This window comes from Malurus melanocephalus, unplaced genomic scaffold (genome assembly GCF_030028575.1).
Source record: "Malurus melanocephalus ecotype Western Australia unplaced genomic scaffold, MMel_1.1 scaffold_193, whole genome shotgun sequence".
Taxonomy (NCBI): Eukaryota; Metazoa; Chordata; class Aves; order Passeriformes; family Maluridae; genus Malurus; species Malurus melanocephalus.
This window is the reverse complement of record NW_026623425.1, coordinates 645,544-656,476: the sequence shown is the minus strand read 5'-3', so window position 1 is coordinate 656,476 and position 10,933 is coordinate 645,544. Positions and strand designations below refer to the sequence as shown.

General features: G+C 54.8%; 3 protein-coding genes across 5 annotated transcripts in view; 2 read left to right on the top strand and 1 right to left on the bottom strand.

The window, feature by feature from the left end:
• Positions 1-3,455, top strand: part of LOC130577778 (ras GTPase-activating protein 4-like) — a 10,423-nt gene extending 6,968 nt beyond the window's left edge. Inside the window, exons 9-20 of the mRNA XM_057373366.1 lie at positions 47-170; positions 259-412; positions 727-791; positions 976-1,088; positions 1,162-1,348; positions 1,562-1,699; positions 1,804-2,127; positions 2,202-2,339; positions 2,677-2,812; positions 2,887-3,007; positions 3,100-3,158; positions 3,259-3,455. Of these exons, the coding sequence (XP_057229349.1) occupies positions 47-170; positions 259-412; positions 727-791; positions 976-1,088; positions 1,162-1,348; positions 1,562-1,699; positions 1,804-2,127; positions 2,202-2,339; positions 2,677-2,812; positions 2,887-3,007; positions 3,100-3,158; positions 3,259-3,380 (1,681 nt within the window). The 3' untranslated portion in view covers positions 3,381-3,455. The remainder of the gene's footprint in view (positions 1-46; positions 171-258; positions 413-726; positions 792-975; positions 1,089-1,161; positions 1,349-1,561; positions 1,700-1,803; positions 2,128-2,201; positions 2,340-2,676; positions 2,813-2,886; positions 3,008-3,099; positions 3,159-3,258) is intronic.
• A 503-nt stretch (positions 3,456-3,958) lies between these two features.
• Positions 3,959-6,144, top strand: LOC130577761 (DNA-directed RNA polymerase II subunit RPB11-a). 2 transcript variants are annotated; one of them, XM_057373347.1, is made up of 4 exons: positions 3,959-4,040; positions 4,222-4,311; positions 4,403-4,577; positions 5,630-6,144. In XM_057373347.1, the coding sequence occupies exons 1-4, from the start codon at positions 3,988-3,990 to the stop codon at positions 5,663-5,665; spliced, it is 354 nt and encodes a 117-aa protein (XP_057229330.1). In that variant the 5' UTR covers positions 3,959-3,987; the 3' UTR covers positions 5,666-6,144. The 2 variants fall into 2 exon arrangements, with proteins under 2 accessions (XP_057229330.1, XP_057229329.1); XM_057373346.1 differs by lacking the exon at positions 5,630-6,144 and having other exon boundaries at positions 4,403-4,634.
• A 63-nt stretch (positions 6,145-6,207) lies between these two features.
• LRWD1 (leucine rich repeats and WD repeat domain containing 1) overlaps positions 6,208-10,933 on the bottom strand; it is a 15,872-nt gene continuing 11,146 nt past the window's right edge. The window contains exons 10-15 of one of the 2 annotated variants that reach the window (XM_057373343.1): positions 9,808-9,880; positions 9,581-9,721; positions 8,807-8,901; positions 8,068-8,229; positions 7,308-7,432; positions 6,208-6,430 (exon numbers count right to left, since the gene is read on the bottom strand). In XM_057373343.1, the coding sequence (XP_057229326.1) occupies positions 6,290-6,430; positions 7,308-7,432; positions 8,068-8,229; positions 8,807-8,901; positions 9,581-9,721; positions 9,808-9,880 (737 nt within the window). In that variant the 3' untranslated portion in view covers positions 6,208-6,289. Of the gene's footprint in view, positions 6,431-7,307; positions 7,433-8,067; positions 8,230-8,806; positions 9,253-9,580; positions 9,722-9,807; positions 9,881-10,933 lie in introns of those variants that run through there. The other variant, XM_057373344.1, reaches the window with a different exon arrangement.

The following is a 10,933-nucleotide window of genomic DNA, read 5'->3' as shown; positions in this document are numbered from 1 at the left end:
CATCCATCCATTCCTCTTTCCACTCACCCACGCTGTGTTTCTGCAGGCGCCGAGGCAGCCTGGGCTCGCTGCAGCTGCAGGTGAGGCTGCGGGATGAGACGGTGCTGCCCTCACACTGCTACCAGCCCCTGGTGCAGCTCCTGTGCCACGAGGTGAAGTCGGGGCGCCAGGTGAGGGCTCCGTGCCTCCAGCCCTGCTGGAGCACCCCCATTTCCCAGCTCTGTTTCCCAGCTCTGACTCAGGCTTCACATCCTCCAGGATGGCCAAGTGCACCTGGTCACCCTCCTGGACGAAACCACCACGGCCGAGTGCCGGCAGGAGGTCGCTGTCAACTTGGTCAAACTCTTCCTGGGCCARGGGATGGTCAAGGAGTTCTTGGACCTGCTCTTCGAGCTGGAGCTGGCCAAGCCTTGTAAGGCTGGAGTGGGGAGTCGAGCTGGAGGCTTCCAGTCATCTCCTGGGGCTGCAAAATCTCCTGGGGTTTGTGTGAGGATTTTTTGGGGAATGATGGTTGAGGTTCAGCCACCACACTGTGGGATCGGTGGGTTCATCCCAGGCTGAGGTTCATGGAGGAGCAGATGGTTTGAGGTCAGGAAATCCCCAAACCCCCATGGGAATGGCCAGGGGGGAAAGGTACAGCCTCTGGGAATGTCCCCCATCACTGCAGCTGCCCAGGGGGTGACCTGTGTCCATCCCCCAGGCCATGGACCCTGCCCTGTTTCGCAGGTGAACCAAACACTTTGTTCCGGAGCAACTCCCTGGCCTCGAAGTCGATGGAGTCCTTCCTCAAGGTGCCACACTACCCCAAACCTGCTCTTCCCAGCTCACCCTGGCCCTGGGGGAAGACTGGGAATTCTGCTGGGGCTGTGCCTTYCCCTGGGGCTGGGAGGCTGGACAAAATCCCCTGGGTGACCCTGGGGGTGTCGGGTGCCAAACCAGTGGCCCATCACTGTCCCCTGTGGGGTCCCTCGGCAGGTGACAGGGATGCCATACCTGCACTCTGTCCTGGGACCCATCATCGCCCGCGTGTTTGAGGAGAAGAAATACGTGGAGCTGGACCCAGGCAAGGTGGAGATCAAAGATGTCGGGTAAGGGGGGGCTCGTGGGGTGGCGGGGCAGGGGTGTCCCCAGCACCGGGGGTGACAGTGGYGGCGCCCGCAGGTGCTCGGGGCTGCACCGGGTGCAGACGGAGGGCGAGGTGATCGAGCAGGGCCGCCAGCACCTCCAGTCCTACCTGGGCGAGCTCCTGGACGCCATCGTGGGCTCGGCCCCGGCGTGTCCCCCCGTCATCCGCGCCGCCTTCCGCCRGCTCTTCCAGCGCGTCGGGGAGCGCTTCCCGCAGCACCAGGTCGGGCTGGGACAGGGAATGGGGTGGGGTCAAACAGGGACATCCCCAGGACGGGACGGGGCTCTCTGGGTGCCGTCCCCAGCTGTGGTCAGTCCCCTCTCGGGCAGTGGGACAGTGCCCAGCAGCCCTGGGCACCAGTGCCTCGCTCTGTGTGGGGTTGCCCCACTCTGGCAGAAACCCTCACGTGTCTCCCCCACCCCTCGGCGGTCACAGCACGCCAAATTTGTGGCTGTCACCGGCTTCCTGTGCCTGCGCTTCTTCTCGCCGGCCGTCATGACCCCCAAGCTGTTCCAGCTGCGSGACGCGCACGCAGATGCCCGGACCAGCCGCACGCTGCTGCTGCTGGCCAAGGTGGGACGGGGAACATCGGGACGGGGGTTGGAGGAGCCCGGCTGTGTCCTGTCGGGGACAGCGGGGTGTCCTGGGGGTGACACTGCCCCCGCCGGGCTCTCCAGGCCATCCAGCTGGTCGGGAACATGGAGCCGGCGGCCGGGCGCCCCAAGGAAACGTGGCTGTCGCCGCTGCTGCCCGCCCTGCAGCAGGGCAGCGCCCGCATGAAGGACTTCATCACCCGCCTGGTGGGCACGGAGGAGGASAGCGGCGAGCAGGAGGGCGAGGGGCGACCGCTGGGGCCACCCCCGGCCGTGGTGAAGGAGGGGCTGCTCCTTGTGCACAAGACGCGGGGCAAGGGGCCGCTGCTCGCCGCTGCTGCCGGCAAGAAACTCCACTTTTCCCTCACCGGGGAGTCCCTCAGCTTCGGCAAGAGCCCCAGCGCGGAGGTAGGAGSTGCGGGAGAAGCGGGAGGTGGCAGCGAGGTGGCACTGACGCCCTGAGTGTGTGTCCCCTCCATCAGCGCATCGGTGCCATCGCTCTGGGTGACATCCTGGCGGCCGAGAAGGTGGAGGAGAAAAGCTTCGGGAACTCGCACGTCATGCAGGTGGTCTACATGGACACGGGCGGGCAGCAGGAGACAGCCTACCTGCAGTGCAAGGTGGGGACAGCGGGGACAGCCGGGCGGTGTCACAGCCCCGGGCGGTGTCACAGCCCCGGGCGGTGTCACAGCCCGGGTGATGTCGCAGCCCCGGCCGGTGTCACAGCCCCGGTCGGTGTCACAGCCCGGGTCATGTCGCAGCCCCGGGTGATGTCGCAGCCCCGGCCGGTGTCACAGCCCCGGCCGGTGTCAGAGCCTCGGGCGGTGTCACAGCCCGGGTGATGTCGCAGCCCCGGGTGATGCCGCAGCCCCGGGTGGTGTTTCAGCCAGGGTGATGTCGCAGCCCCGGGTGGTGTCACAGCCCCGGGGGTCCCTCTGACTGTCCCCAACCCCTCAGTGCGTCAACGAGCTGAACCAGTGGCTGTCCGCCCTGCGCAAGGTGTGCGGCAACAACCCCCGTGTGCTCCGCTCMTACCACCCCGGCGTCTTCCGCGGCGACAAGTGGAGCTGCTGCCACCAGCGGGACAGGACAGGTACGGGGAGGTGGCCCCGGAGCCTCGCTGGGGTGCTCGGGGGTCCCCCCTATGCTGACCCTGTTGCCCCGCAGGACTGGGATGTGACCGGACCCGGCACGGCGTCACCCTGCAGGACTGGAGTGACCCCCTGGACCCCACGGTGGAGGCTCAGCGCCTCTTCCACCACCTCCAGAGCCTCCGGGGGACCCTCAGGTGAGCCCCTGACCCCGGGAGACCCCCCTGCACCTCCCCTGCACCCTCCCATCCTCCTGCCAAGGGTCCGTTCCTCTCCTCCCCCTCCCCAGGGAAAAGTACTGGGAGCTGCAGGAGYCTGAGGATGCCCAGAACGGCCCCCGGGGTGAAGGTAGGTTGGGGGGTTTGGGGGCCCATGGGGGATGTTTTGGTTGGGGAAGATGTCCCCAGGGCGGCTGGGGGGGTGTCACTGTGCCTCCTCTCTCCTGCAGACGCCCCCCTGCCCGAGGGGCTGAGCCGGCTCTTCGGGGTGCTGGGGGACCTGGAGAGTTGTCACCGCCAGGCACAGCCCTCGGACCCCCCGACCCCGGCCCTGCTGCAGCTGCAGACGTGAGAGGCCCCTTGTCCCCCCGCGGGGTTTGGGTTCTCCCGTCTCGGGGACCACGTCGGTGACAATAAAGGCACTTTGTACCCTGCAGCCCTGTCCTGTCTGTCTGCTGGGGATGGGGACAGGCACTGGCTGGGGGACTGGCCAGAGCCCTGGTGGTGGCACTGGTGACATCTCTGTCCTGCTGGTGCCAGTTCTGGTGGCCCTACGGGTGGTGGCATCACTGGTGSTTGTGCTGGTGGCCTATTGCTGGCAGTGGTGGCATTCCTGGAGTCTCTGCTCATGGCACTGCTGGTGTCACTGGTGGCACGGGTGCCACCACCACTGCCCCTGCTGGTGCCATTTCTGTTGGTCACCGCGGTGGTGTTCTCAGTGGGGACACCGCTGATGATGTCACTGGTGTGTGTTTTCCTCCTGCCACCACCGATGGCCGTGCCGGTGGCTCTGMTGTCGGAGCCAGCCCTGCCTTTGTCGCTGTCCCCATTCCCCCGCTGTGCCTGCACCGAGTCCTCCCGCCCGCCTGGGGGCGCTCTTGGGGTCGGGAACAAAGAGGAGCGGGCGGAAGTGACGTCGGCAGAAGTGAAGCGGCGGCCGCCATAGCAACGGCGGCGGGATGAACGCGCCTCCGGCCTTCGAGTCCTTCCTGCTCTTCGAGGGCGAGAAAAAGTGAGGGGACACCCGGGGGGCGACTAATTAAACCCCGGTCAGACCGCGGGGGACTGGGGAGGGGAGCCCGGCCCTTTTTTCCCAGTCCCCCGGGACTCCCTGGCCCGCGTGGATCGGTAACATCCCTACATCCCATAAATCCCTCCTCCATAACATCCCTGTATCCTGTATATCCCCCCAGGATCACCATCAACAAGGACACGAAGGTGCCCAACGCCTGCTTGTTCACCATCAACAAGGAGGACCACACGCTGGGGAACATCATTAAGTCGTAAGTTCAAGCGAGGAGTAAATTTGGGGACAGGTTTGGGGCTTTTTTTCTCCTCATTTCACTGATGTTTTGGATTTTTTTCCCGCTGCAGGCAGTTGCTCAAAGACCCGCAGGTGTTGTTTGCAGGGTATAAAGTGCCACACCCTCTGGAACATAAAATTATCATCCGTGTYCAAACCACCCCTGATTACAGCCCCCAGGAAGCTTTCACCAATGCAATCACGGATCTGATCAGTGAACTCTCCCTCCTGGAGGAGAGGTTCAGGGTAAGTTTATTCCTTTTCCTTGAAACTATTTGGGCCTGTTAATCAAAGGGATGGGGTCRTGTGTCTTAAAGCTGCTGGGTTTTAGGTTTATAAATTAAATCAAGCCACCCTCACTGTGTTGTTCAGCTCCTGTCATGGTGTGGCAGAGTCTGGCTGCTTTTCAGTGGTTATTTGTGTGCCCAGAAAAAGTGTTCAGAGGGTGCTCTGTCATTCCCAAATGCCTGGAATTGGTTTTCCCAGTCTTTATAGAATCAGAGAATGGTTTGGGGTGCAAGGGGCCTTAAAGCTCATCCAGTGCCACCCCCTGCCATGGACAGGGACAGCTTCCACTGTCCCAGGGTGCTCCAAGCCCTGTCCAGCCTGGCCTTGGACACTGCCAGGGATCCAGGGGCAATTCCACAGCTTCTCTGGGCACCCTGTGCCAGGGCCTCCCCACCCTCACTGGGAACAATTTCTTTCCAAAATCCCATCCAGACCTGTCCTCTGGCAGTTGGAAGCCATTCCCCTTGTCCTGTCACTCCAGGCCCTTGTAAATGGTCTCTCTCCATCTTTCCTGTTGGCTCCTTCAGGCAGCAATTAGGTCACCCCAGAACCTTTTCTTTTCTAGGCTGAACAATCCAAATTCTCTCAACTTTTCTTCATTTTATTAATAGAAAACAATTCTCTGTTCTTCCCGCTGCATTTTCTTCATTTTTTTTTTACTTCTGCCAAAACTGGGCCAGTATTTTCAGTTCTCGTTGCTTCTGTTTAGTTTATTCATTTATTTAACCMAGATTTTTGATATTTAATCTGACCAAAATATTACTCAGACAAACCCAGGGAGACTGTGACTAAGATATTGCCTTTGTACTGGGAAAAGGCACCAGGGCACCAGTTTGTAAATAAATTTTGATTTTAATTCCAAWATTATTTTTCTGCTGGTGTAGAGGTTTCCATTGCTGGTTCAGGGTGGTTCTTGTRTTTCACAGAAGAGTCAGGAATGTTTAAACATCCACCTCCAGCTCAGTAACAGCTCTTGTCTTAGCTTTTGTGGTTTTGCTTTTTTTTTACAGGTTGCTATTAAGGACAAACAAGAAGGAATTGAGTAAAATACTCCCTTTGGAGCAGACTGTTACTTCTGAGGCAGAATGACGTGTCTGGCAGCTGGGTGAAATATTTAAACCTCCATTCATGGCAAATATTTTCCCCCTTGTCCCTCTTCTTTTTAATTTTTGACAGCACCGGCGATATTTTGAGTTTGTTATTTTTTAATAGCAGACAGGCACTGTGCCAAGAGGATAAATGTCTTGCTGGATTTGGTGGATAAGCCATTAAAATGATTTTTAGTTTTCTAATTGGAGCTTTAAGGCAAATATTTGTCCTGGGCTGATGGGGARGTTATTGTGGGTACAATTCCAGCATGAGAAGCTGCTCGGTGACAGCTGTAGCTGAACTCTCTGCTTTTCCTGCCAAAAAATCCAGGCACTGCCAACTGAACTGGTATTTTGTTTTATTAAGTGTCATTTCTATAAAACAAATGCACAAATTGTGAAAACTTACAGTAAAAGAAACCGGATGTTTACAATGACTTGATGAGTTTCACAAACTCTTACCTTTTGTTTCTTTYAATCTTGCACATAAAGCTGGTCTAGAAAACGTTCAAGGGCACATGGGTAACAGTCACTAATACTGCACTAGGTCAAAGCACGGGGGTGAAACTGTGGCACAGGGGACTATGACTTCTTCCAAATTGCTGTTATGTTCACACTGGTCAGGACAACAAGGTAGGTGAAGGCAGGGTCTGCTACCACATTGTTCACCAGGATTTCGGGCGGCTGCTCCCCGTTCACCCGGAGCTCTGGCCACTTGAGGATCTGTGGGGAGAACAGAGGAGGGGGTGGTGTGTCTGAGAGGGAGAYGGATCCATGGGAAACCCTAAGGAACCTGAGTCAGAGGCTCCTCCCTTTTCTGAGGGGCTGTTGGAGCTTTGTGATACTCCTGAAGTATGGTTTAGTGCAGGGAGGGACAAGTGACAGTGGCTGCCCCTCAGACCCAGAGGAACTGATTGGTGATTTGGCAATACTCTTCCAAAAAGCCTGAGCAATCACAGAATYATTAGAGTTGGAAAAGAGCTCCCAGAGCATMAAGGCCAACSTCTGACTGAGCAYCACCTTGTCACCCAGAGCAGAGCACTGAGTGCCACCYCCAGGGATGGTGACTCCATCACCTCCCTGCCTGCACAACCCTTTCACTGAAGAAAAAATGGAACACTGGGCCACTCCATAACTATGTCTAATGTAGCTCCAGMCCAGTGGGTGGGAGCCTTTGAGAGTGTGTGTGATTGTCCTTTAAAGGGATGGGAAGGGAACAGTGACTGAGCCAAAGAGGGAAATGCTGGGCAGAACATGGGTGAGGGAGCACAGGGCAGCAGTGAGCCCTTTTCTCCCAGGGAACATTGACTCTGGCTTCCCTCCCCTCCTTCAAGGATGTGGTGCTGCACACCTGTGCTCTTGGGCTCCCCAGTTACCCCACCAGGTTTTTAGGGCCCTTTTAGGAAGAGCTGCAGGAGATGAAGAATTGCTTTGCAGCTCCTCGTTCCTGTCCCAGTGAATCTCTCTGGAGATTGCTTTTACTTGCTTGTGAGTGTCACGTGTGGAAACACAAAGCATGTTCTGGGATAAACCTGCTCAGGAGTCTGGGATCAGTTGCCTTGGGGTGGAAGGGAGGCCCCAAAGGGGAGCTGAGCCCTACCTGTGTGGGAGAGATCCTCCGCTCCGAGCGCTTTCCCTTTGCAGAGCCCCAGGCYGTGGTGTAGTTGGAGAGGTTGTACATCCACACACTGCCCTTCTCATCCCCACAGAACACGTAGTCTTTTGCTGTGAGAGAAGAAGAAAATGCTGGAAAACGAGTGTGGAACTGAGAGTCTGTTGTGCTACAGAGCAGAGCTCCAGGCAGTGGTACAGGATCCCAATGGAGAGTGCCATATTTCATTAAAATTCCCTTTCCAGCACAAAAATACGGATCTACCTTGCTCTGAAAGAACTCATTTGAAGATAAACCAGCTATCTTTAGGGTAGAAAAACTAGTGTCAAATACTTTGGAATTTCTCCTGACTTTTTTAAACTGGTTGTGTGAAGTGCTGACCAGATCAGGTCTGTTTATTCCTTGTCAATCTCCAAAACCAGCTGCCCAGTGTGTGTGACATTTCTACCCACAGATGCTCTCAGCATAACAGTGGCTCCACAGGGCCTAGCCCTGAGCTCTGGGCTTTCAAAACCCGTGCAAGAAACAACCCCCAGGCTCGGCTGTCCCCCCTTTGGAGGGCAGATGGTGCAGCTGTTATTATTTATTACTTGTGTTATTTCCACTCAGCTGCTGCTGGAGCTGCACTGCAGAGCTGCAGAGTGCAGGGAGAGCAGAGCTCTGGAATCCAGGCCTCTGCCTCCACTCTGGATTGCTCTGATGGGTCAAATATTTCTCTGTGTTTGCCCTGAGGATGAGTGCTGCCTACCTGGGCAGGTGCTGAGTGTCAGGTAGGACATGTCTGTTGTGGACCACTCCAGCTCAGCCAGGATAACTGCAGACATTGTCCGTTGGCATCCTTTTCCCTTGGCATCGAAAGACCTGCTCCAGCTCCACAAGTATATGCATCCTGGCTTGGAGCTCTTGGAAACTAGGGAAGAAAGGAAGGGAGAGGCTGTGTCAGCTGCTGGAAAGCAGAATGCACTGAGGAAAAYGTGGTCCATTCAGAATACAGCTTTTATGATGTGGGATATGATCCAGCAGCAACTGTTTCCATCTGTTTTACCTTATTGCAGGATAATTGGAGGYTGCAGATTTTCAATGCTATGCTTATGTTCCTGAGCTTCAGAACAAGCATAAGCTATTCAGAAAGACTCAGCCCATGATGTGGAACCCCCAGTTCCCCTGAAAAAAAATCTGCTGCCACCAGCACTTGACTATAAAGGAACTCTCCTCCCTTCCACACTGGCACTGCTTGACCAAGTGTGCTCTCAGGGATGGGTCCATCTGATTTCCAGTCCTGCCCAGACATGGGTTTGCACTGCAGGCCACTTCTTTGGGAAAGACAAGTGACTCTGGGAGGCAACTCCATCCTGGGTAGCCCCCACAAAGCTAAAGAAGAGGCACCCACACCCCGTTCAGCCCCTCTCCTTGTCATGTTGGCTTCACCCTGCACATACTGAGGTGCCCCACTGCTTTTGGGATTGGGCTGTTGTGTTTATACTCACCAACAACATCATCATTGAGAAAAGCCAAACCATCAACCCTGTGAGATGTTGTCATGCTTTCATCACCAGGAAACTGGAATATGGCTTCAAAAGGCCTASAGCAGAGGGAAGGGTGAAATGAGCCAAGTCCTGAACAGACAGCAGTGAAAGGGCACCCAAGTGCCGAGCCCAGAAGGAAATATGTGTGTTAGCGAGTCTCTTGCCAAGCTCAGGTGAATTCCCACTTGAACTTACACTTTTGGTCACCTGGGTTTATTAATACAGCAGAAGTTTGCTCAAGAGATTGCCGTTTCACTCCATCTCTTTTGCAGGCATCAGGATTAGTATTTGTCAGCAGGGCATGACTTTATTTGCTTCTTCCTCGTATTTTTTTCCTGAGCTCCCACAGAGTGCCAGTTTCCTGGGTTACCTCACGTACCAGGAGCAGAGAAGGCCTTGCTGTGAGACTGGAAATCGATCCAAAAATTTACACTCCGTTACACTACCTGCAGATGACACGCCCTTAAGTTTTGGGGTATTGGATTACAATCCTGCCAGTCTYCCTGCAAAGCAGCCTGCAACACCTGCAGACTGCAGCTTTAATACAAGCTCTGAACACTCCTTGAGAATCATTCTCCTATTTTTTCTGGCCACTGTGGGAAGGGGAGGATGTTTTAAGTTTGTTAGGACATGCTGCTTTTGCTCAGATTTTCTCAGTTAGAAATCCAGCCTTCGCTAGGACTATCTGTTCTTGTTGTGGACAACAAATGTATACCCCCAGCTTGTGGTTCTCACCTGCTTTTTTGTCCCTTATCCAGTTTTATGTTCCAGGCAAAGCAGCCATCTTCACAGCCTGCCAGCAGGTACTGCTCCGGGCAGGTGGGGACCAGGGCAATCCGTAGGGGGATGGAGGCCGCTTCCAGCACCAGCAGCTGGCTACAAAAAAGCAGAGAACAAGCTGTTAAGTGGTGCTGATAGTTACAGGCTCCTGGACTGGCCACATCTGGCTTTTGCACCTTTACCTTGCTTTGAAATTGTAGTCACAGTCTGGAATCCCAATATCCCAGAGTGCAATTCGCTTGTCATAGGATGCAGCTGTGGGACACAGAAGAGAAGCAGGTAGTGACACCGCTGCTCATCTGGCTCTTCTCCTGCTAGCTGGCAATTCTGCCTGAGTCACAGTCACTGTCACCCTCTAAGGCTGTGGCACCAGAGAGCTCATTAAARCACAGCAGCAGTCCCCGAGGCTCCTGGCCCAGCCCTTCTCAGACACTGTCACACATGCACAGTCAGKGTTTTGTGTTCTTATCCTGTGCTCTAAGAGGGGCACATAAAACAAAGTTTGTTTCCTCGTGTCCATTACTCAGTTGTGGCTTCACAAGGTTATTTAGTTAGTGGCCCTCTGAGCTCTTTCTGGTCAGAGCTTCTAGTGGAATCTAAAATATGAGCTCCAACCTCTACTTTYTGGCAGACACCACTTTATTCCACATATCCATCCATGACTTATTGTGTTCACATCCACAACAGCTCCCATCGGGAAAGTTAAGCACTGGCATAAAGGGTGAGAAACATGTCACCAAGGTGATACACTGACAGCAGAAACAGTTCTAATGAATTGCTCAGAGTAACCTGGCAGACCTCAGCAGATGGCAGCCCTYAAACTCAGAGTTTGTTGGTGTCCTCTCCTAAAAAAGCATGCAAAAACTCTCCCTTTATTACTCCAAATTTTTCTATGAAATATAATGAGCTTTGCTGTTCACACTATTGTATAGATGTGCTACCAACCGCCTTATCCTTTCCTCTGCTTCTGCTCTTGGCACTCCTGAGCTTCTTCTTGAAAAGTACCCTCTATTCTAAAATAAATTCCACTTTTAATGGTTCATGTAGCACTCTAACCACTCCAGGATGTGGGTAATTGCAGGCTAGAGGAACAATGTGCTGTGGGGTGCAGGTGTGGCCTGAATGGCTCTGTACCAGCTCACTGGACAGCCTGACAATGCAGTTACAATTTGTAACATGATGGTTCATTACCAGTCCATGAGCCACAAGCCTCTTTGGGCCCCACCGTGTGTGGCAAAGCTCTCCTTGACATCAGGACCTGAATAGAAATCTCTGATGAGGCATAGAACTCAGAAAAAAAAAAAAAAA